Raw genomic sequence first — 25,141 nt, forward strand, 5'->3', positions numbered from 1 at the left:
GGTCATGGCTGGAGGCAGAAACGAGGATGGAGGGAGAGCGAGGGGGAGAGACTGATGGACAGACACAGGGCTCTGAACCAAAGCAGATGGCTGGGTCCTCTCTGTGTGCTGGACACAGCTGCTGTGTCTCTGGATTATTTTTGGCCCTTGGAGGAAGCCCTGGGAGATTCAAATGACCATATAAGACAACAATGAGGTTAACCTCACCCCTACTCCCATGGTGCCCCTCCCCAGCCAACCACACAGGAGGCAGATATGAAGCAAGGTGACATTCTTCACCCAGGAAGATGTGAGAAGTGGTCAGGTCTCAGGATGAAAGCGGCTCGTTCTCGGGCCTGGCCAGGATGGGTCCCAACAAAGATGCACAAGAGATTCATGGGGGTCGGGGCACGGGGCAGCAAAGCTGGGAAGCCAAGCCGGGTCTGTGCCCCCACTCCCACCTCTCTGGCTCCTCAGTAGAGGGTCCTGCCATCCCAGGGTCAAACAGAATAGAGGTTCCAGCAAAAGGATGCACAAGGAAGGTCACTGGGGCCAGAGCTTGGAGTCAGACCGACACGAGTTCAAATCCAGGCTCTGACACTTCCTGGCTGTATGACCTTGAACAGGTTCAACTTTCCTGAGCTTTAGCTTCCAGAACAGCCCAGTCTCAGAAGGTGAGACCTGAGTGAGTGAATGGTGTAAAATGCTGAGTGGAGGGCCAGGCACAGGGAGGGCTTGACCCGTGTCCACCACTCATTTTTTCATTATTCCACCTTTCTGAGCCTCAGTTTCCCACCCCATGAGCTGTTATGAGGATGAGCGGGTGAAAGGTGTTGTGGCCACTCCACAAATCCAGATCAGTTGGGTTTGTAGTGAGAATGGGGCATGTGGTCCACGCTGGCCCTCAGGTCAGGCCCTGGTGCCGTGGACACCCCAGCAGGCCGGATCTGGTCTCCTGTGCCCTTTGGAGGTGCCTTGTGGGATTAGGGAAGACATTGCTACTGGCAACCGGCACCTCGTGGGGCATGGAAGTAATGGAGCTGTGACCCTGAGAAGGACCCACACTCTTCCAGGACAGGCCAGAACCTACAGATTGTGTGGATACCCTCGGCAAGGCCCGAGCGTGGTGGGAGGGCCAGCGGGCAGAGAGAGAAGGGAAGCACAGCCCATTCCTTTGCTTCAGCTCATCTCGGTGGAGGGCTCCGGGCCAGCCCTCTTCATCCTCCTCATCACTGTCCTAACCTTCGACCTTTCTTGGGTCCCTTCCGCTTGTCACTGCCTACCTTCTCCTGAGCACCCACCAGGTCGAGCTTGGCACCATGACAAGTCCCATTCGTTTGTCCTTATTCATTAGCCCTAGAGCGGGTGCCCATGTCACTGCCTTTTACAGCCGAGGACACTGAAGCTCTGAGGGGTGGCTCGCTGCCCCAGGGTCACATGCAGCGTCGGCTGGTAATCCAGCAGAGAGTCAGACTCGCATCTTCGGCAGAGGTCCTGACACTGTGCTCCCTCCTCCAGGGGCCTGGTCTTTTCCCGGCTCTTCGTCCTCTCTCCAGCTCTCAGGCCTCCACACTGCCAGGCTCTGCCACTTTGAACAAGCCCCTGCTCCTTTTTGTGCCTCAGTTTCTTTGTGTGCAAAATGAGCAGGCAGACCAGACGGGGGGTTGCCCACCGCCGTTGTGGCCGTGCAGCCTCTGCCGAAATGGTCTCGTGTGGAAGCTCAGCATGTCAAGCGGATCTGAGAGACCACATCCTGGGGACGCCGGAAAGCTGCTGGTTCAGTGTCGTCACCCGCACTTGCTCCTGGCCCTGAAAAGGGGAGAGTGCTGGGCAGGCTGGAAGGTGGCCTGCGGCCTCGGCAGTCCCCAGCCCCATTGTCTTGACAAAGCCCTGGGCTTTTGTGTCCACATGGTCCTGGGGTCCTGGCCACCTTCATCACTGGTCCATGTGTGGCCCCTCATCACTTATTGTTGCAGAATGTTTTTCGCAGGGTAATACACACTGGTAAAAACCCACGCACCACCCTAAAACTAGGACCTGTCTCTGATTGCATAATCAAAACAGCAACAACAGGACAGTGAGGCTGGTGAGGGTGGCAAAGAGATGGTGATGACATTCCCTCGAGATCGGGCAGGACATCACTCATTTCCATCCTCCCTGCCACCTGGGTGGAGATGGGGGGTGTGTTGTTCCCACTTTGCAGAGGAGGAAACGGACAGACTGAGTTCCACGCAGGAGAATTTCCCAGCTCCCACTCAGTGCCATGCCCCGAACTGGGGCCTGGGGAGGCAGATCGATAGGACATTTCTTTTTGTTGATTCCCAAGAGGTTCAGAGGCCAACGGGGTGGGAGACAAGGACACACACAGCCACAGAGCTGCAGGGGAGGGGCTGAAAGAGAGGGCGGAGGACTCGTGCTGGGAGCCCTGAAGTTGGGTGCGTGAACTTGGTTTTAGGGGCAGGCAGGATGGGTGCTCCGAGCTGCCGGGTGGCGAGTCTCAAACTGAAGGGGGAGCCAGGCCCCTGCTGGATTCCGAGCTCTTGCCATCAGGCTGCAGGCCCCGCTTCCCCTTGGGCCCAGAGCAGGGGAATTCCCAGTGCACTGAGTCATCAGAGACGAGAGGAGCCTGGCGGGATGTGGGTGCAGGTCATGACCTGGAGGAGGCAAAGGTAGGGCCCCTGCGCTCTGTGTGGGCGAGCAGCTCGGGGGTCAGGAGGGCATCACCACCACCCAGCTTTCAGCAGCCCTGTCCTGGAGTCCAGCTGGTCCCGGCTCCAGACACGAGTGAGGCTCGGGGAGAGTGAGGAGCAGTGCTGTGATGACAATGCCCCTAACCTCTCAGTGAGCCCTGTCTGAGTTAGTAAGAAGCCCAGGCCAGCCCCAGGAAGGGTATTAAATTGGGCTGGACCTGGCTGAACGCAGGTGGCAAGCAAGCATCTTACTAGTGGAGGGAGCTAACCAATCAAGGGGCTCCTCCATCCCCCCACCAGGCGGGGTCCCGTATTTGTTTTCTCACTGGTCCTCAAACCAATCCCACATCGAGCACGGGTGTCATGACTGGCACACTGCCTGGCACACAGTAGGTGCTGGATAAACTTAAAGGAAGTAGATAAAACAAACGAAAGCCTTTGAAGGAGGGATATCCCACATGGCATTCTTGCTGCCATGTCGTTTCACCCCAAGACCTCAGACGCCCGGAGGATCAGCCCCTCCCTCTTGAGTAGAGGGAGGAAGAGCTCATATGGTGGAGCCAGCTCCACCCCCATTCCCACGGGTCTCTGGAGTCAGCCTCCCACCTGGAGAGTTCTGCGTCTCCCTCACCCACTGGCCAATCCATCCTCCCTGGGCTGGCCAGAGAGGAATCGCACGTGGAGAACATGTGCTCAGAGCTGCAGCAACTTCTGCCTTCCCATCGCTAGCTGAGATGTGTTGGGTGCTGGCTATGTGCCAAGATGTGATGGGCACACGGCCCAAAGCACCTCATTTCATCCTCTAGTCCACTTTGTGAAGGGGATGTAATTGGCTCCCTTTTGCAGATGAGGAAACTGAAACTCAAAGAGGGCTGCTTCCTCTAGCCTGTTTGGTGAACTCCTATTCATCCTGCAAAGCCCACCTCCTTGAGTAAGTAAGTCGACACTTTCTATGTCCCTCTGAAACCAAGGCAAGCCTCTTGGCTGCGCCCTTCCTATTGGGTCATTAGGTACCTGGGCCTTTACCCTCATTAGACTGTGAACTTGGGGAGGGCAGAGACCAGGCCTGATCGATGTCCAGGTACGGAGAAGGCACTGGCCCATCAGAAGTGCACAGTAAGTGTGCGTGGCTTGATTTGAATTGTTTGCTGCTGTGCACACATCGGCCCAAGCGAGTTCCTGCTTCTTGCTTTCTTCCTTTATTTTCTTAGAAATATAGCCTTAAATAAATTGCAGAAGTTTAAACACTGTGAAGACCCAGCTTCCTGGACCAGCTCTGGCTGGTCCATCACGGCAGCCTCGGGGCCCCGCTTTCCCAAGTGCACGGACCCCACTTCTCCCTGGGATGGGCAGCTGGGGCTGCCTGAGTGTTGGCACCCTCAGTGGGCCGAGGCCTGGCGGTGCTCCTCGTGCATGTTTCAAATGGCATCCCTCACATCACAGTGGGGGAGAAGCCGGTGGGAAAAGGGCTTCTCTGGGATGCTGATCTGCCTTTCATCTCTAGGATCCCAAAGACTCAGTTGACCTTTATGTCCACAGTCGCCATTTTGTCACAAGATGATAACAATAAATTACATTCCTAGAGAATTTTATTGGTTTCCAAGCGCACTTGTTTGTCTAAAAACATTCACTGGGCACCTGCGATGACCCAGGCTCTTGCTGGGCACTGAGCATACAAACATACAGTGAGCGATGTCTGCTCCCTGACCCCAAGGAGGTCACACGGTGCAGTTGGGGACACTCTCAGGAGGCCAGATAATTCCCTCCTGGGGTGACATGAAAGGCAGTCAGGCCGTGGGCACTCAGCGAGGCAGGAGGGGAGGTCCATTCAAGCTGTGGGGTGTGGGGAAGGCTCCCACACCTGCCTTATCTTATTTGCGTTTCATAAGAACACTGCTCGGTGGGCTAGGTAAGGTTTTGTTATTGCCATTTTAGGGATAAGGCTGTTGGGGATCAGAAAGGTTAAGTAATTTGCCTAAGGTCACACAGCAAGTAAGTGACAGAGGAAGAATTCCAACCTCCAAACCCACTTCTTTTTCCACTCTCGTCTGCCGCCTCTTCATTCACTCCTTTATTCACCCATTCATTGGCTCACAGACAGCTATTGGGTGTTGCCATGGGTCAGGCACTGTGTGCTACACACGAGGCTTCACACCAGAAGATGGTGAGGCCCCTGCCCTCAAGGAGTTGACAGGAGATTTTCACATATTTAGGAATATGAGGTAACTATTCAGGTTCAAAATGGATGCAGCTTGAACCAAAAAGCCTGACATGGCCTATCAAACATACGTCGTACCTCTGCTTAACCATCTGTCCCTGGTTAGTCCCTTTCCCAACATCACGGTTGTGTTGACCTGCTAATACATCTTTGAAACTTTCACGAAAATGTGTCCCGGGTGTGTTTAACGCATGTTCTTTGTTCTAAAAAGACGTAAGGCTGTACTGAAAACCCTGCTTCTCCAGAACGTTTTCTAAGGCGTTCCCGGGTGATAATCCTCACTCCAGCTCAAGTAAACTCACCTTATTTCTCTTATCTATAGGATGGTTGTTGGTTATTTTGCGTCGACAGAGTTCACAGGTTAATGGCAGAAACAAGTACATAGAAATTGTAAGTTGCGGTCAGGGCAGTGAAGGACACAGCCAAGCGAGGAAGAAGGGGCGACCCACTTGACCCAGGAGGGCGGCCAGGCAGGATGCTGAGGAGGTAACATTTCACCTGAGGCCTGAAGGATGAGGAGGAGCCGGCCGTGTGGAGCCCTGGGGACACGTGTGATGTCCTGTTCCTACACCTGCTCTGGGTCTGTGTGGATGGAAGCTGCGACATTCAGGGGTAGACGTGAAGAAGGACTCCACCAGGTCCTGTACGTACTGTAAGTCCGTGTCTGGGTGTGTGAGCACAAGCCTGTGTGTCTCAGGTCTTTGGGGACCCTGAGCCTCTGTGAGTGCGAGGCAGGTGTAATGAGACCAAACCGCACTTCAAGGTGGAGGAGGGAGAGGAAGCAGAAAGAGGCCTTTGCAGAATCAGCAGAGCGGGTTACTAGTCTGAACTTCAGAGCAGGCCAGATTGTGGTTCTGTCCCTGGCCCCACCGTGCCCGTATTTTCTCATGTGCAAAACGGGCACAGAAACATCCTGCTCGCACAGCTGTTGTAAGGATCGGTGCCGGGCACACGGGACGCACTCAGCGTGCACTGCGGGGAAGGAGAACTACACTGAAAGTCGTAGCAAAGGGATTCGCTTCCCAGCGGGGCCAGCTCCAGCCTCCTTCCAGAGACGAGGGGACAGAACCCAGCCCAGGAGGTTTCAGGTCACAAAAGCAAGGAGATGAAGGCTGAATCCTTGTCCCCTACGGCCCTCGTGCCTGGATCTTAGGGGGGGGCCGCATGACCTTGGCTAAGTCATTTCACTTCTCCGTGAGAGCTTTCTTGAGGAGTCTGGGTGAGTGTTTATGCCCCACGGTGGGTCTCTGCTTCCTTACCAGCGAGAGGAGAGAGGAGGTCGGGGCCAGACCTCAAGGGCCTGCTCAGTTCTAATGATTTTAAGTGTCCCCAGGACTCCCGGGGGGGGTCCCGTGCTGGGGAGAAGGCTGCAGGTGCCGCTGGCCGGGCCGGCTTGAGCAGCAGGCCCAGTGGAGCAAGGACGCTCTTCCGTCTATCTGATCTCCTCCTGAGACAGAGGAACCTGTGGTCTGGCTTCGGCTGAGCTGGCCAGAACAGGAACCAAGGCCCCCTAGAGCACCCTCACAAGTTCTAGGCTCTGGGCTTCTGCTTTGCAGGTTGGGTCACAGAATGGGACGTCCTCAGGGGCCGCTCAGGAACCGGGAGACTTTCCACTCCTCCAGTTGCCTGAGGAGGCTGCCGGCCTTCCCCTGTAACGGGGCTCCTCAGGGCCAGGCATCCCCGGCCTCTGCCCAGCCTGCCTGGCGGAGGTGGGCCAGCCTCGGGAAGGCCAAAGTTATTTGGGGAAAACCCTGCTACGTTTCCTCAGGGGACGGGTCTGAGACACACTGTCACCCACCTTCATCCCTGTCAACCGGGACTGGACACTGGACAAAGTCTATTTGTCATTGCTGCTGCTGTTACTATTACTCTTATTAGAGAAGGAAGCTGAGGTTCAGAGAAGCCCAAGGTCACACAGGGAGTCAGCGGGCTGCTGGAGACAACGAGACTTGAGGCCATGCCCCAAGGTAACATGAACACAATTGTCATAGCAATTCCCATCCTCCTGCCACCAACCCGCAAATATACACTTGACTTGGACTCAGTGGTGAGCAAAAGCATTTTTAAAATTTATGTATTTCTTTTCTAAAAGCATTTTAAGACTCAATACTTAATTACTCCTCTGGCTCTACCTCCTACAGGGGAGGTGTCCTCTAGATCGGCACGGTCCAATGCGGGAGTCGCTGGCCATAGATGGCTAGTGAGCCCTCGAGACGTGGCTAGTCCGAATGAAGATGTGCTGTGAGCGCAAAATATACACTAGGTTCCGAAGACTTGGTGTGAAAAAAAGAATGTAAAAATCTCATTCGTAATTTTTGTATTGATGACACGTGGAAATGATAGTATTTTGGACATCAATTAATTTTAACCTGTTTCTCCTTACGTTTGAATGTGGCTATAGGGTATTCACAGTTGCACGTGTGGGATTGCAGTTGTGGCTCACGCCATGTTTCTGTCAGTGTGACATGGCGCCGCTCTAGATGGTCCTGCTTCTGGGGTGATGAGGTCGTGCCGAGACTGGGGAGCCAGAGCAAGGAGGCAGGACAGCCATGCTGGGCGGATGGCATTCGCTTCTCAGACAGGTTTTCCCAGGGAGACTGCGTAGAGGGGTTTGGAAGCCCTGGCCAGACTCAGAACATCGGTTCTACTGTACAGACATAAAGCCAGGAGTGCAAGGCCAAGCCATGGGCTTTGGAACCAGATAGTTCCAATCTCTGCCTCACCACCTACTCGCTGTGTGACCTTGAACCAGTTACTCAGCCCTGAGCTTCAGTTGGCTCATCTGTAAAATGGCAATATAGCATCGAGCCTCCTAGAAGGTCCTTAAGAGGATTCAGTGAGTTCAAGTGTGTGTAGCACCTAACACAGTGCTTGGCACCGTCAGAGCTCAGTAAGTTCAGCTAACAAATATAATCCACTAAAGTGATAAAGGGCATCCTAGAGACAGGGATAATTTAGCCTTGGGTTAACAGTGTTTGGCATCTGCACTCAGTGGATGCCCCAGCTGGCTTCTCCTTGCTCACCTGGTCCATGGGTAGAAATGGGCAGGTTGGCGGTTGACACGCGTGGACACAGTGGGCTCAGCAGTGGTAGGGCCCCGAGTCTTGTCAGCCAGGCTCTGCTCAATGGCCATCTGGACCAGCTCATCCTCACTCAGGCTGCTGTACAGGCTGTACTCCTCGCGCCCGATGGTACGCTGTCCGCCCCGAGAACGGATCTCCGTGGCCATCCTCCTCACCTCTCACCCCAGCCTCCAGGAGAGGCACTCCGTGGGAGGAGCAAGCAGCAAATCAGAAGACCCTGTGAAGAGACCAGAACCATCCTGGTCACTAGCAGATTTGCAAGATAGCGATGTTAACCCACAGGGAAGGCTGTACCATCTTCTGGCAATCACACAATCATTGTTTATGCATTCGTTTTGTCATATGATCCGCTCAACCACTCATTCATCTACACGTCCATCTACCCGACCATTCACCTGTTCACCAATCCACCCACTTATCTAACCATCCATCTAACCATCCACCCATCTGTCTAGTTATTCAGCCTCCCATGCATCCAACTATCTATCCAGCCACTCATTTATCCGTCCACCCTCCCATCTGTCCACTTATCCGTCCATTTATCCAACTGTCTGTTCATCCATCCATTCAACTATCCATACTTCTATCCATCCACTCATGTGTTTATCATCCAACCATCTACTAATTCCTCCGTTATCCATCCTCTGATGTATCCGTCCGCCTACCCTTCCACTTATCCATCTATCTTCCCCTCTATCCATCTATACATCTATCTTTCCAACAAATCATCCACCATTCATTTTCCCTTTCTGGACAGCCTATCTATACACTTATGCATGCAGCATTAAATGAGAGATTATTTATTGAGCACCGACTGTATGTCAGGCACTCTTCTAAGCGCTGTGATCCAACAATGATCCCTGCCTCCATGGAGCTTACACAACAGAGCTTATACGCCTTCATTCCGATTGTCCACCAACACCCTGTCCGGGCTCTTCCCCATTTCTCTGCACTGTCCCAGAGCTGAGAACACTGGAGATGGATCAGGCACGGGCCCACTCCTTCAGATCACATGACACAGTTAAAATCAGTCGTTAAGATAATTTGCCATGTTAATCCCAGGGACTCTCTTCTTAAAAAAAAAAATGCCTCGGGGAGAAATGGACTTTGGTTGAGTCAACTGCTTTCAGGAAATCAACTAAGCCTGATTTTCATTCCGTCAACTAAGCTGACACGCGCTGTGACTGTAGGTCAATGGCTCTTAGCCCTGGCTGGACATTAGAATCACATGAGGTCTTTTTAAAAATTTCCAAAATGCCAGTGCTATAATTTGGTTTGTTAGGCAAACATTCACCCCATTCCCCTTGGAGGCAGAGTGCCCCCACTCACTCACTGAGATTGGTCTTGGCCATGTGACTTGCTCTGGCCGGTGACTGTTGGTGGAGAATAAATGCTGATTTGGGATGCTTTGTTATGCCACATTCTTGTGGCTGTAGTTTACTGATACCCAAAAGATTACTTCACAAAGAGGACATCCAAATGGCCAACAACCAAACGCAAGGGTGCTGCACTGCACAAGTGTTTGGGGGAAACTCAAATTAAGACCCCAATGCAATACCACTATACACTCATCAGAGTGGCTCAAGTGAAAAAAGACGGGAAACACCAAGCATTGGGGAGGATGTGAGCGAGTGGAACGCTCAACACCATTGGTGGGTGGGTGAAACGGTAAAACCACTTTGGAAAATTGATGGCATTTGCTAAAGCTAAACATACCCACATCCTGTGACCCAAACATCCCACTCTTAGCTCTATGCCCAAGAGAATTGTGTACGTGTGTTCACCAAAAGACAGTTCAAGAATATTCATAACAGCGCCACTCATGATAAACCCAAACGGACACTCCCCAGTGTCTATCAACATTTGAATGGATTACTGCATCGTGGTATGTTCTCATGATGACTAGCACGCACCAGTGAAATCGACACGTGGTCACTACACACAACAGGATGAGCATCACAAACCACAGCGAGCAAGTAAACCACAGCGAGCAAGTTGGATAGTGAAGAATGTATATACGCGATTCAATTTACATAAAGCTCAAGAACAGGCAAAACTAAACTGTGGTGCTGGAAGTCCGAATGGCGGTTCCCTTTGGGAGGACACACACGAGAGAGACTTCCGGGGAGCCAGTCACGCTGTATTTCTCGATCTCAGTGATCACGTGGCTGGTTGATTCATTTCCTTTGTGAGCATCCCTGATGCTGCTCGAGTCTGACTGATGCACTCTCTGTGAGCAGCTTCTACTGCGATAACATAGCTACTTAAAAATAGATGAAGTCGGTTCTTGGGGCCGGCCTGGTGGCACAGCGGTTAAGTGCGCACGTTCCACTTCTCGGCGGCCCAGGGTTCTCCGCTTCAGATCCCGGGTTGTGGACATGGCACCACTTGGCAAGCCATGCTGTGGCAGGCGTCCCACATATAAAGTAGAGGAAGATGGGCACAGATGTTAGCTCAGGGCCAGTCTTCCTCAGCAAAAAGAGGAGGATTGGCAGCAGATGTTAGCTTAGGGCTAATTTTCCTCAAAAAAAAAAAAATATATAAAATCAGTTCTAAAAAGTATCGGTGTTTGGGCCCCATCTCCGACCAATTAAGTCAGGACCTACCCTCTCTGAAGGGGCCCCCAGGTGGTGGGGAGCCACCACTTTGGAGAATGACCAGTCATAAATTACAAGTAGAGGTGGGACAGCCGTGGGGGGGAGGGGACAAGGGGTGGCACCGGACACAGCCATTGATAGATATTCCTTTGTCCAATTCCTGTTTCAGTCCTGAGAGTAACAACTATTGCCTTATAAAGCGCTAGCAAATGAGAGTTGTTATTATTAAACAAATCTGGGCTCTTCCAAACCTGAGAGGAGGCTGCAGACCCAGAAGACGGCAGATGGGCGGTGCGAGGGCATTTGGGGACCATGACGGTTCTTTGCTCTGCCAGTCCTTCCTGATGCTCTCCCTCCAGTGGCTCCTCTCACCGATTCTGCCTGACTCAGGCCTTGATTTCTCCTGCCTGGCCTCAGCCCACCCACCCACTGTCAGCTCTGGTGCCCCGCACCCCAGACCTCACCAAGTCCCTTCTCTGCCTAAGAGAACAAAGCCTGCGCCCCTTGCCCTGGCCTTTGAGTCCTTCAAAATCTAGTCCTCACCCTCTGGTCACCCTCTTCCTTCGCACACCAGACCTGACCTTCCAGGTAAGGCAAGGACACCCCCAAGCCACCTGTGGTTCCCACTCCATTGCCCTTGCTTGGGCTGTGCCTAACACATCCCCCTCTGTTCTACACTCTTAGAACTCCTTCTCATCCCTCAAGGCCCAGAGCGAGTGCTTCCTCTTCCAGGAAGCCTGCCCAGATTCTTCCGAGAAGTGTTCTGACACTAGAACTTCTCCCTCTGGGCTGTGGTCAGTAGTTCATGTGTGGACATGACCCCAGATCCTCTTCCCCAAGGCTAGTGCCTTATGCAAAGAGAAGGCCCAGTGAAAGTTAACCGCGCTGGTGCCCAATGTCTCCAGAATGGTAGGGTGTGGCAAACCCTCTTGACGGCCCGCCCAACAGCCATTTCCCCCATCTTCTCTGCCAGCAGACCCTGGCTTTGCTCAGCAACAGCGTGCCCTCTCCCATGGATGAAGCATGATTGTTCCAAGCCAAGTGGGACAATCTTGCTGTCCCCTTGGCCAGTGACCAGTTTAAGAGTGGACATGTAGCTCAGTTTTGTCCAAAGAGACATAAAGGAAATTCTGCTGGGGTCTCCTAGGAAGGACTCTCCTTTTCCTAATACAAGGGAAAGCTGTGAAGGAAATGACTTCTCACCCACACTCCTGCTTTGTACTTAGAGGACTTGATGCTTGGAGCAGTGGCAGCCATCTTGTAACCATGAGGGGGACAGTGTTGATACATGAGTTTGACAGAGTTAATGATAGGTCTTCTGGGTCCTTCGTTATATTCTAGAGCTGCTAAACCACTGCTGAGTCTGCCCACCCGGGCCTGCTTGTTAGGTAAAGACAGAAGATCCTTATGGTTTAAGCCAGTGTTAGTTAACACATAACATATATAACAGTGACTATTACATGCAGTCAAAACTGTCATAACGCATGGTTCTCAGGCCTGGCTGAGAGTCCCGAAAACAGACCAAGGCCCTGGTCCCACCCAGACCACGAACTCGAAGCCACCAGGGCTGAGGCCCAGGCACGGCCGTGTCCAGGGCTTCCCTGACAATATGAGCATGCAGCCGGGGCTGAGAGCCACTGCTCCAGATCCGTATTCGGGCAGCCTCCCTGTGTTCCACACCAGGGGAGGGGAAAGGGGCGTTGCGACCTCAAAATTATTTGTGCCTGATGTTTGGGGTGTTGTTATTATTATTATTTTGCAGCAGTAGCATCACCAACGTCACTTTGGTTTATTATGAACAGAGCCCAAGACTGGGGATCAAGAGATGGGTTCATGTCCCAGCTCAGCCTCAGGCACCTCTCTTCCTTCTCGGGCCCTGGGTTTTTCCATCCATTAAATGGGAGGATGGACGAGGGCCCGCCTTCTGGCTCTGCCATCCTGACAGGGGGCACCATGAAGCTGGGTGGTCCCACCCCAGCTGGCCCAGCCTGGCTTCCTCCCCATCCCTGCTTCCCTGTGGCTGAGGTCCCTGCGGGTCTGGTGGGCCCAGGTCGGCCTTCAGGGGGGTGGGGAGGGGACTCTGCCCAGTGAGGAAGGACCCCCTCGGCTTCTCCAGGGCCAGGGTCTGGCTCTATCCCCCAGCTGGCATAAGGCAGGGCTCAGTGCATAGGGTACTACACTGACCGGAAGTGTGGATGCCCAGTGCCTGGCCCAGCATCAAGGTGCCATCTGAGGGCATCTGCTCCAGGACAGGGGAGGAGGGGGATGAGCACTGGACTCAGAGTTAGAGGCCTGGCTTAGAATCTCCATGCTGATGCTGGAGTGCTGTGTGACCTCAGCCAAGTCCCTGTCCCTCTCTGGGCTTAGTTTTCCCATTGCAAAAGGGGAGTTTTGGCCACAAGTTTTCCAAGGGCTCTTCTAGTTCTAAAGCTCTACAACTCAGTGAGATGTTTGGTTTAGCCCTGTGCTATTGAACTTCAAACTGTCTGTCCTGGGGGTCCCCTATGCCCACCTTAACAGGTCCGCCATATGTAAAGAGCTTAGTGTTGATCATGGGGGAATAGGGACCTGGATGGGAGTGGAGGGATCTCAGATCTGGATGTCAGGAATCCTAGGATCTAGTTTCACTTCTGAAACTTACTAGCTGTGTGACCTTGGTCAAGTCACTTCCCCTTCCTGGGCCTTGGTTCCTTTACCAGTGAAAATGGGAGCGAGACAACCCTCCTCGCCATGTTGTAGGAGCAACACACGGGCTGGGGCATGCACGGGCAGCTTGTGAGGGGTAGAGCAAGCATTGACCGGGATCCTTCCAGCCCCTCACCCAAGGTGGCTGTTGGCCCTGCGGCCTGGCGTGGGCTGATCGGAGGCATGTGGACAGCTCCCGCTACCGCACCTCTTTCCGGCCCAGGCACCTATGGGACGCGAGGGCAGCCAGGTGACGTCGCCTGGAACCGCCAACCTCCTGTAGCTAACTCAGACTCACCAGCCCTCCCCCTTGGGTAGACCACGTCCGCAGACTTTTCCATTTGTCGCTTATTTCATGGCGTTGCCGTGACAACAGCCCCCAGAAGGCAAGAACATTTTTTGTTGAATTAACTTATTAATTCTTCAGCACTCCTGCTCCTTCCAAAAGGACTTGATGCCCCCATGTGATTGCTCCCATTTCACAGATGAGACAGTCAGGGCAAGAGGAGGGTTCGCTCCACACACACGGATTCTGAGCAGACAGGGGCGACCTTGCCGTCCTGGTCCAGCCTGTGCAGTGGGCACCACACCAGGCCCTCGGCCCACGCAGACGAAGGCACACACAGATGAGTGAGGTGAGGGTTGACTTTGAAGGGACCGTGAGGGAGAGGGTCTCTGCCTCTGAGACGGCGAACTCCCGCCCTCCACTGTGGGCAGTGATGTCTCTTGCTTTTCCCGCTGAGATCCGCAGCCTCTGAGGGTCCCCGGGTGAGTCACCCATCTTTAGAACCTTCACGTGCAAAACGGAGATGCTAGTGAATACCATTCTTAAGGGCTTGGTAGTAGAACCCAGAGGGCTCCGTGCTGGGCCTGGCCATTAGCAAGTGCGCGGTCCAGGCTGCTTCAGGAGGGGAGCCCTCCATCCCCAGGCCTGTGCAATTACAGGTTGGGACGCCTCCCAGGGACACTGGGGGCACATCCCCGGGGGCTGGTGGGGCGGCTCAGCCTTAGCATGAGGGGGCAGTTATGAAGCAGCCGGTGGGGTCAGCTTGACCAGGTTCAACTCACAGCTTTGCCAGTTATTAGCTAGGAAAACTCCTAGAATCTCTATTTCTCCACCTAAAATTGACCTAATAAAAGTACCTGTTTCATGGCGGGGGCATGGGGGTGCTGGGGGGAGAGATCCAGGCTGATGCCCTGCCCCCCTTTCACGTCAGTTTCCCCTCACGGTGCTGCTGCCCAGCTTGATTTCTGAGGCCTTTGCCTGGGGGCCGGGCCAGCTTCTAGGCCTGAGTCCTGGAGACAGGCCAGCAGTCTCCAGGGAGCCTCTGGGAGGCTGATTGGGAGAAAAAATAGCCCTTTCCCAGGGCAGGCGGGAGTGCCGTGGGCCTTCTCGGTCAAGCCAGGGGCCTGCAGAGGGAGCAGTGTGTGAGGGTGACCAAGCCAAGGCCAGCTTGGAACTGGGGAGACCGGACCCCCTGGGGCCTCCAGGGCTCTTTTTTGCCTCCTTTGCTGTGCCCCAAATATTGGCCCCAGGGCAGCGGCCTCCTCTTCCGGGTGGCGTCAGTAAAGCGGGGCTAGCCGCTGTGGCAGGGTTCCTTGAGCTAACACATGCAAAGCACTCAGCACGGTGCCTGCTCCATCCACAGCCAGTGTTCTTCTAACTTGGGCCTCAGTTTCTACATCTGTGAAGTGGGCGCAGAAACCCGGGTCCTCGCAGGGCTGTGGTGAGGATTGAACAACAGCATTTGGAACGTGGTCCTTCGCCCCCCCCCCCACCCCGCTTCCCTCCCCTCCCCACAATCCAGGCTCGCCAACATCCAGGGGCTGCCTAGGAGCTGGGGTGGGGTCTCTGTGGCTGTCTGGGGGCTGCAGTGGGAGGAGTGGCTCCCTGACTGTCTTATCAGGAAATCTGGGGGTGGGGGCAGGGCTGGGAAGGTGGAGGGCAAGAGGAAGGGCTGGCGGCCGTCCTCTCTCACCCCAAGCTCCCTTCAGCCAGAGGCTCAGTCGGGAGTGGGGAGTGCGACCCTGGACAAGCCACCTCCTGTCCTCAGGCTGTTGTAGATGGAGCCCACATTGCCACTGATCTGCCTTCCCTTCCCTGTGCCGTCACCCGGCTAGTCCTCCATCCAGACACAGTTCCTACATCTCCTCCACCAGGAAGCCTTCTGGATCTGACGGCCACGGCATCTGAGCTGCCTCCAAGTGCACCCCTCATGTTCTGTTGCTCTGACTGCCTGCTATGGGCCTGTGTCCCTGGAGAATCTGGAAACTTCTGAAGAGCAGGACTGTGTCATTCGTGTCGCAACCCCAGGACACAACCCAAGGCCAGGTACACAGTAGATGTTTAATAAGTGCTGCCTGGACAGGCGAATGAATGATAGGGTCAAACCTTGGAAGCATAGCTCTTACTGAGAAGATAATTGCGTGGTAGATGGTGGAGCTGCTGGTCTCCGACTGCCTGAGTTCAACCCTGGCTCTGCCACCTACAGGTCATGTGATGGGGAGCAGGTCACTGCCACCCTCGGTGCCTCACTTTACCCATCTGTAAAATGGAGATAATAATAGTATCGAGCCTGTGGAGGTGTTAGATTAAATGTGGTAATGTATATAAATGGGGAGCAGGGCGCCCAGCACACAGCCAGTGACCCACGAAAGCCTGCTCACATTATTCTACGGCTCCCAAAATGCCGCTGTTCTCTGCTCTGACCCACCCTGCTGGGACGCTGTGCACCTGGAACTCGTCCCCAGTTGGCGGTTTCCAGGGAGCCCAGTCTGAGGGATGTGGCTCCTCCCACACTCTCCTCCATTTAAAAAGAGTGAGCGTGAGAATGACAGTGAGCTGGCCTTCTCTGGACAGCTGTGGTCAAGAGGTAAGGCTGTGGCCATCAGACCCCCTGGTGGTCCCAGGCTGCCCGGGGGACCCTGCAGAGTCCCACTGATTGGGCCCATGGGTCAGTCATGGGGCCAGAGCTTGGGGAGGAAGGAGACCTCCACGCCCTCCCCCAGCCCAGCCTGGTGCAGGATGCGCTCTGCCCCCTCACCCCCAATCCCCCATCCCCAGGGCCCCTCCGGCCCCCTCCTCCCTTCCTGTTCACACGACCTGCTGTCCTGGGAACGCTGGAAGGACCCATGGCCCGTCCCACTGCACTTCTCCTAACCCCGGCTTTGAATATGTGTGGACCACATGAACGACAGATGACGACCGTGGATGCCCAGCCAGGACTCCATTCATGGAACAGAGGCGGGCACGTAGCAAGTGCCATGTAAGTGTCTCAGTGAGGGTCTATTTAGGTGTGACCATGGAGTGTGGACCATTCAATTCAGCCCTTAGGTGGAGCACCACAGGTCAGGCCCATCTGTCACCTCAGGTCACTACGACAGGTTCTCGGAGAACCGCCACCACCACGCCCCCCTTGCAGGTAATTTATGCTCTCACATGCCTTGTTACTTTGAGCCACGTGATAAATCTGTGATAAGGGTATTGTTATTCCCATCCTACAGATGAGGAAACTGAGGCACATGGGGAAGAACCCAACATGGAAGAGACTGGAGGCTGCATCTTCTGACTTCACGCCTAGTCCTCATCTCCTGTAACCAACAGCGCTCTCCACCTGTTTTGTAAGCTTTGAGTAAAAGCCCAAGTTAAACTCAGGGCAATATATGTATATTCAAAAAAACTATATATATATGTCTATGTGTGTCTCTATTATATGTGTGTATATGTATGTAGATAATATGCTCTCTACTTGTTTATTTCAAAAGTTTCAGGTTCTCCCAAACATCACATGCCCCTTGGCCTGAGGTCATGGCTACTTGGGCTAGCCTGGGGTCATGTGAGGAAGTAGGGAATTGACCCGGGCGGTTCCTTGGCCTCTACCGTCCTCAACCCAATTCCTTGCAATGCCCCATAAGTTGATATCGAAGCTTATCTTTCTGATCTGCCATTCCCCTGGGATCCAGACAGGTCCTAGGAAATTTGAGGACACACTTCCAGCTGGAGGGCTCGTGGCTGAGAACCATTGAAACGTTCTCCCCACTTCTTGGGTCCTATGGCTTTAAAACCTGAGCCATAAAAATACCTGGAGCTTGTGGGTCCCTGTCCTGCTTCCTGGCTGCTTTCAGGTGCTGTGCCTTTTGACCCTCTCAACACTGGTGGGAGAGGCAGTAGGATTCTCCCCATCGTGCAGATGGAGAGACTGAGGCCCACATTGTAAGTGGCAGAGGGGGCTGGGAACAGGCCTGCCTGTTCCTCTTCTCATCAGACCCTCTGATGCTGAATATTTAGGGTGGCGGCCAGGGGTTAGTTACTCTGGAAGTTTCTGCTCGGGCTAAGGGGTGAGCTGGCCTTGGGGAGCAGGGGGCGTGGGATCTAGACCCCCTTGCTTGGCGCCCCAGGAGGTGCCCAGGTCAGAGCCCTGGGGGGCCCTTGAAAGAGGCAGTGCTGACAGGCTTCTGGCTGCTGGTGTCCAGGGCCTCGCAGCTGCTGGGGGTTGAGCCTTTTGTTCGGACTCCAAAGATCCCGAAAAGCTGCTCCCAGCTCTGCTAATCCCGGATCCTTTGATGCTGGTGACAAGCTCCTGGCTTCCCTCAGGCGCCAGGACCTTAGGCTTCTGAGGTTGGACAGGGTTGCTGGGCGTTCCCCAGGGGATCTGCTAGGGGCTGCAGTCCTCCGTCAACCCCACAACATGGGCTCGTCTCCCTGTTGTATGGAGGGGAAGTTGAGGTCCTGAGAAAGGGTGACTGGCCCAAGGTCATCCAGGTAGGAGGTGATGACCGGGGATTTGAACCTGTCCAGAGCTGGCCCTGTTCCTGCTCCACCACACCCCCACATGGACACTGTGTGCCCATTGCACAGAGGGGGAGACTGAGGCTCCATCTCACATGGAGGTGAGAGCCCTTGCTGACCTGAATCTGGGTGAATCTCTCCCAAGTGGTCTGGGCCCCTGACGGCAAGTCTTGGTGGTTTATTTATCTATTGGTGTACAGTGAGGAAGCCACTAGAAACAGGAGAGAGTGAGAGGAAGAGAGGGTGGACAAAAGTCGGGGAGGGGATTGCTTTCCTGTTTCTTTGGCAGAAAATATTCTGTTTTCCAGGGGAAGCACAAATTCCACACAGGCCCAAAGGCCCATGGTCTGAAGCGGTGCCATGAGCACCAGCTAAGAAAAGCATCAACAAATGCCAAGTTTCCATTTTATTTCTTTGGGTCCCAAGCTATTGAGTCTCCAGGCCTATGGGTCACCTTTACCTCAGCCTCCCAAGTGGAAGGCCCTTCTCTCACCTCCTGGCCCTGCCGTGGTCCGGCCCCAGCACAACTAGCCCCCTCCCACACCCCTCTCGGTCCACCTCCCTGTCCTTTTCCTGCGGCAGCCAGACCCATCAGCAAGGCTTGGCTCCATACAGGTCTGGACGCGGGATTCTAGGCCCCTGACCAAGTTCCTGCCCAGGGCTCAGCGAATGCCGGGCTCCGCCATCTGTGCCAGCAGCCTGGGGAGGGGGTGAGGTGGGGCGGGGCTGGTTGATATGATCTGAACCTCCCCCAGCTGCTGCCCCTGCCCCTCGAAGCCTTGCCCAGCCCTGGTCTGGGCACCGGGAGAACAAGGACCCTCCCCTTGTCCCTGGGTGGCAGGGGGTTCTAGCTCCGGGCTGCAGAGTCGGAAGACTCAAGCTGGGCACGGGAGCTCCCCCCAGAAGCCCCCCTCACCCAGGCCCGCTGCGGGGCTGGCTGGAAATCTTTCAATCGAGATCACACCAGAATCAGCTAGCACCTTTCTCCTTTCTGTTTTTTCCCTCTCTTGCCTTTATTTAAATCTTTTTCTCTTCTCTGTGCTTGCCCTCTTTTTCCTCTCTTTTCCATGCCTCTCATCTGTGTCCTTTTCTTTAAAAAATTCAAGCAGGTTAGGGGTCATTTTACTTCTACATCTCTATCACTTCCCTGAAACCTTTCCCTCAACCATAAAGCCCTCAACAGCTTCATTTCTGTTCCTGGGCTTTAATTAGTCCCAAAGAAGCTGCTGCTGATGAGAAGTAGAGACACAAACCAGTCCTGTGATGGCTGCCTCCTCCGGGCAGCCTGACACTCTGCAGCTCAGAAATGGAGGGACACTGGGCGGGCCCAGAGATATTTTTGTGCCTCCTTCGAGAAGATTCTCTTGGATCTAGCCTGTCCACAATATACGGGCACCTTATGATGCCTTGGCCGTGCCAGGACGGGTCCGTTTACCGCTGTGCAGGTCCCCCAGGAGGCCGCGGGAGGCCGCTGCTTTGACTGTGGGCACTGGAGGCCAAGAGGCCAGGCCGGATTCCTCCACCACCTCCCAGCTGTCTGCTTTAGGCCAGATCCTTACCCTCTAGAACCTCAGTTTCCACATCTGGAAAATGGGAGCAACCATCACCTCTTACTCACGATGCCCTCGAAAAGAAGCAACAGAGACATTGCCACAAGCAGGAGGCCGGTGCCTGGCTCTTAGTAAGTGCTCAGCGAATGCTCACAGATATCCGTTGTGTTATTATTCATTGTAAGATCATCAAGGGTGGATTATATGGGGCCCCCACCCCAGGAAGGAGGAGGCGGGTGCCCCCCACGAGGCACTCGTTCCTGGCCTGTTTGTGCAAGAACCGATGATGCAAACTTTAACGGTGCCAGGTGCAGGCAGCTGCCAGCTCCTCGAGGAGGCCGTGCTGTAAACAGGCCTGCCACCAGCTGTCAGGACACATCCAACTGTTTTGGAAGTGACTAGAGCGTCTGCCACTGGCTGCCTCCCTATGCTCTGCCCCAGGCTTCTGGTGGCAGAGGTCAGGGGCTGTGGCTGGTGTGCTGGCCCCAGCTGGCTCTGGCTGGACCCCTGTGAAGTCCCTCAATCCCTCCTTACATACGAGCCTCTCCTTGGCGAGGAGAGCTCTTCCGTCCTGTGCAAGGGGCTCAGCGTCTGCCCCGCCTAGGGCCCCATCATTTACTTGTCCTCCCTAAGAGTTGCTACCTTCCTACTCCTCATTCCGGTCCATTCCCCTGACGTCCTGAGGAGCTGCCAAGGCCCTGCTTACCCCTCCTCTGCTCAAAAAAAAAAAAAAAAAAATCGATCAGAAACTGTTCCATCATCTTGCCTGGCCTGGCAGGAGCTGCATCTTCCCCCAGCTTCCCCTCCAGCTCTCCCCAACTTCTCACCTTCCGGACCCTTTGCCGAGGCTGCACTGCTCTTCCCACTGACACCCCAGACCCACCGTGACATGACTGCCTTTGCCTGAGCTGCCCCTCCACCTGGAGGTCCCTCTCCCCACCCCTCTGCCTGATGGCATCCCATCCATCCTTTCAAAGGCCGCTGCCTCCTTGACTGTGCCTTCATGCTCACACTCACACACACACACACACACACGAGGTGTTGTCACATTTCCACAGCGTTAACTTTCACGTGACATTTCTCATTCTTTACATTGAATCATAGTTTTGTTTACAAATTCTATTTCTTCCCCTAAACCCCAAGGCTTGCAGGTACATCCCTCGGCCCCTTGGTTGCTGTCGCCCCCACAACACGGCGCCCACATAGGCACTCCATAAATGTCACATGGAATTGACGCCCCCATGCATGAAAATATCTATCTACTCACTCAACCTAAAAGCATTTCTGAAAGCTGTTTGTCTGACAGACATCGCCTGAGGCCTATGGCACCAACAATAGCATCATTGATAACTGCTTTCGCATTTCCATTTTTAGAAGTGCACAGCAGCGTGATATCCGGAGCAAGAGTCCTCCAGAAGAACGGATAAGTACATGCGAACGGCTGATTCTATGTCCCCCGAGCCCAAAATGAAAGTCACCAGCATGCAGAGAGAATAGCAGAGACGGGGAGACACAAGGAAGGAGTTTGTCTGTAAGAGGTTATGAGGCAGCGCTGCAGAGGTTTCGGTCCCAGTCAGCCAGACCGCCTTTCTCCAGGTCTGTATAAGAAAGTTGAAAGCATGCATTACCTGTTAGGCTCTGAAACAAGGGTACAGTTCAGGGATAATAGAAAGGATTTTCTTGAGAGTGTCTTAATTCAGAACATGCTCCCTGAGTTTTCCTTCTGCCCTGGCCCTGAGCTTCTGGCTGCTCTGCCAGGCGGTTCTGAAACGCTCTCCTTTGAAGCAGGGAGTTTATTTCGGGCCCACCGCATGACCAGCGATGGCGAGCCAAACTATAAGATGTTATGAGTCTCAGATTTCCTGTTTGAAGATTGTACCGAGGAAGCTGCGATCCTGCCTTCAGATCCTCTGGGTGCATCAATTCCGGACCTCACTTCAGAGAGCATCTCAGAGCGTGGGCCCTCACGTGACGTCATCATTTGTGATCCTTGGCATGGAGGCCATATATGGGTATGTTTCTGGAACGACCCAGGAGGGAGCAAGAGAGGAGAGAGATGCAGAGGGTGAGAGACAGAGATGGTGACAGAGACACAGAACTGGGAGATAAAGAGATAAGAATGAGGGAGAAAGAAAGTGTGGGAGAGATGAGAAGGGAAAGAAAATGAGGAAAAAAGAGGAAAAATGGAAAGAGATGACAGAGAGAAAGAAGGAAAAAGAAGAGAGCGGAGAAAAGAGAGAGAGAGGATGAGGCATAAATACAGAGAAGAAAGGAAAGAAGAAAAGAAAATTGGAAAAAACAGAGACGACAAGGGGGAGAGGCACCGTGATAAGCTAAGAGCCAAAAGGGGGAGAGAAAATGCAGTACCAGAGAGAGAGAGAGAGAGAGACAGCATGGACTGGAAGAAAGAGAGGGAGGGAAGTGAACGTGAGAGGAGAGATAGAGGGGAGAGAAATAAAAGGAAGGAGGAAAGACAGGGAGGGTGGGAAAGAGGAGAGAAAGAAGGGAGACTGAGAGCTCTCTGGAGGACAAAGGAAGAAAAGGAGGGGAGGCAGGAAGGAGGATGGACTGAATTTGAGAGAAGGAGATAGAGAGGGAGAAAGGGACGGAGGGATTCTGTGTAGGGGCCTTTGCAGGAGTCGCTGGGCGCATAGCAAGTGGCAGAGCCTGATGTTTGGAGGGACCGGGGATCCGGGTATCCGGCTGCTGGATGCTGTAGGTGGGGCTGGAGCTACAAAGGGCAGGGGAACAAACAAACAAACAAGCGTGTGGGGGAGCCCTGGGCAGAGGCGCACGGTGGACGGGAGCCCTTCCTCCAGGGCCAGGGAAGGGACAGCCCCTGTTTCTGGAATAGATTGAATGGCACAAAATGTCCGTGTCAGGTGGCACAGGAAATACACACAGAGCCACACGCACTGAGCATCCAGGATGCTCCCTGAATGCTGTCAGACTCTTACATGCCCACATATGCGCTCAGATCTCAGGTTGCAGGGAGCTGGAAATGTCACTTGGTCTATTCCTTTAAGCAGAAAAAACTATCAATTTCAAGGGCCCATTCCCCTTGGAGGATATTGGATTTTTGACCCCACTGCATGATTTCTTATCAACTCAAACTCAGGAGAACTTCAGGATGCCTTTCCACTCACTGGGAATAGTCCAGCTGGAATAAATCTCAGACAATACAGGGTGTCCTGGGGTCGGATCAAGGTTCTAGAGGTCTGGGACAGTCCCCCCAGGCTGCTGTGGCTGGTGGTCCCTCAAGGTTAGCTCACACTCTGCCCCTCCCAGACCATGTGCCATGGTGGGGGTGTGAGAGAAGGGCCCAGAGGGGCTGTCCTATTCTCTTCACTGTGTGGGGATTTTCCTCGGTGGTAAGAAGTTCTAGGTGACTCCATGGAGTGTGTCCCTGAGCCCCACTGCTTCCCTGGGCTCCCTGTGGGAGGAGGGGCTCTCTACACATCCCAGACCCCTCCCCAGACTTGGCCTGGGAGGTGGGGGGCCCTGGGCAGGCACAGGGCTCCTTCCTGGGTGGCCCTCTGCCTCGCCTCTCCCTCCCAGACCAGAAAAACTTCTTGTAGTCGAGGGAGCTGGAGAAACTCACACCAAACCCTGCGGCCTTCTGCCTGCACTCAGCTTTCGGAAACCAAGAGCCCAGACGGTGAGTGAAGAGTCACAGGGAACAGACAGGGTGTTGGGGGTGGGCAGAGGAGGAGCGGGGCTGGCCAGGCACACATGGACTAATTTGGGACAGCAGCCTGCTACACTCATACCACCGTCCCAGCAAGTGCTCTCATCACCCCCATCTCACAGATGAGGAAACCGAGGCTCAGAGAGGTTGGGAGATTGTCCATAATCCCACAGCTATAAGTGTTGGTTTAGCAATCTCAACCAGATCTGCCTGACACAAAAGTCAGTGCTTTTAGCCACAGTTCCCCATGTAATGGGGAATCCAAATGTTGGAGCAGAACAAGGAGCCCCACAGGGCTACCAATACAAACTGATGAATGTTTGTTTTTCCCCAGGTTCTTAATTCATCATAGTTGGGGGTTGCTGCTGCTGCGAGTAAAGGTCTGCAGAGCCTGAGATGGATAGGTCGGCCTGTGTGTTGACATTGCGGGTTGCTAACCTACAAAATGAACAGGTTGGGCTAACTCGGCAGTTCCCAATCCTAGCTGCACGTTAGCATCCTACTAAACATACCTATGCCTGCCTCTTCCCCAGAGAGGCCCAAACAGCACTGATTCCTTAAACTTATTAAAGTGTAATAGACCCACAGAAAAGCTCGCGGGTCCTAAGTGTCCAGCTCCATTGCATTTCACGAACTGAACACACCCGGCATCCACATCAAAGAGAGACTATTAGCAGAACCCAGGAAGCCTCTTTGGTCCCCGCCCTCACCTCTACACCACCACCCACCACTTCCCGCCAGGGGTGACCGCCCTCCGGCCCTCCAGCGGCACAGATTGTTCTGAACTTCACGTGAGTGGAGCCACACCTGTGTCCTCTTTCGTTCATCAGTTTACTGTGAGATCCACCCATATCGTTTCATGTAGTTACAGATTGTTCCTTCTCGCGGCTGCATAGTATTCCACACTACAAATACATCACAGTTTATCCATCCTACTGTTGGTGGACATTTGGGTGGGTCCCGGTTTGGGGCAATGCTGAAGAGTGTAGCTATGAATATTTTAGAACATTAATTTGGTGGATCTGCACGCCCGTTTCTGTGGGGTATACACCCAAGATGGGAATCGCTGGGTCATAGGGCGGGTATATGCTCAGCTGGAGTAAATGCCACACAATTTCCCAAAGGTGTTGTACCAATTTACATTCCTGCCAGCTGCGCGCAAGAGTTCCAGCTGCTCCGTATCCTGCCCAACACTTGGTATTTTCCATCTTTTTTCATATTATCCATTCTGGTGGGCCTGAGTGGTATCTCATTGCAGTTTTAATTTGAACGTCAAATTGCGTCAAGCATCTGAGAAGCCCCGGCCTCAGTGATCTCTGGAGCCCTCCTACAAGGCCCCAGAGCTGGTCCTGAGGAACAGTCCCCCGGGAGGGTTTTACGGGACAGAAATAGGCAGAGGCAGAAACCAAACAGCTGGGGGGGAGCAGCAAGCAGGATGTGACCACCCAGAGAAAGCCTGCAGGGCTCATGCATGGCCCAGGGGGACCCTACTCTCTGGATCCTAAATAGACTCTCTCCTCCCCACTCTCCAGCCTCATATCCTGCTTTATTTTTCTCCACAGCACTCATCATCCCCCTTACCCATCATATATTTGTATTTTGTTTATTGCACGTCTCTCCCATCTAGAATAGTCTTTCTTTTCACTGCTGTGTGTCAGTGCCTACAACAGTGCCTGGCACACAGTGGGTGCTCTTAAATAGCTGTTGAATGTATGTGCTCACAGCTCCTGGGGCTGAACTGGGGAGGGCCATGGCACTGTCTGCCAGCCTCAGCCTGGCTCTTGGCCACACACACACAAACACACACACATACCTGGCCTCTCCCTTCCAAGCTTCCCTCCATGTTTGTTTTAATCTGAATT

At 53.9% G+C, this 25,141-nt stretch overlaps 1 protein-coding gene and 1 long non-coding RNA gene across 11 annotated transcripts in view; one reads left to right on the forward strand and one right to left on the reverse strand.

Annotated features, from left to right (window-relative positions):
• ASB2 (ankyrin repeat and SOCS box containing 2) overlaps nucleotides 1-21,381 on the reverse strand; it is a 43,722-nt gene extending 22,341 nt beyond the window's left edge. The window contains exons 1-2 of the mRNA XM_014832103.3: nucleotides 21,220-21,381; nucleotides 7,911-8,187 (exon numbers count right to left, since the gene is read on the reverse strand). Coding sequence (XP_014687589.1) covers nucleotides 7,911-8,116 — 206 coding nt within the window. The 5' untranslated portion in view covers nucleotides 8,117-8,187; nucleotides 21,220-21,381. The remainder of the gene's footprint in view (nucleotides 1-7,910; nucleotides 8,188-21,219) is intronic.
• LOC106825381 (uncharacterized) lies at nucleotides 10-23,753 on the forward strand. 10 transcript variants are annotated; one of them, XR_011504745.1, is made up of 7 exons: nucleotides 8,215-14,979; nucleotides 15,413-16,518; nucleotides 16,624-16,674; nucleotides 16,757-21,187; nucleotides 21,380-21,603; nucleotides 23,170-23,249; nucleotides 23,614-23,753. It is a non-coding gene; the product is annotated as an uncharacterized lncRNA (long non-coding RNA). The 10 variants fall into 10 exon arrangements; XR_011504748.1 differs by having other exon boundaries at nucleotides 8,578-14,979; nucleotides 15,413-16,674; nucleotides 16,757-16,873; nucleotides 19,487-21,187; XR_011504743.1 differs by having other exon boundaries at nucleotides 8,214-13,887; nucleotides 14,902-14,979; nucleotides 15,413-21,187.
• Nucleotides 23,754-25,141: the final 1,388 nt, after the last annotated feature.

This window comes from Equus asinus, chromosome 7 (assembly GCF_041296235.1).
Source record: "Equus asinus isolate D_3611 breed Donkey chromosome 7, EquAss-T2T_v2, whole genome shotgun sequence".
Classification (NCBI taxonomy): Eukaryota; Metazoa; Chordata; class Mammalia; order Perissodactyla; family Equidae; genus Equus; species Equus asinus.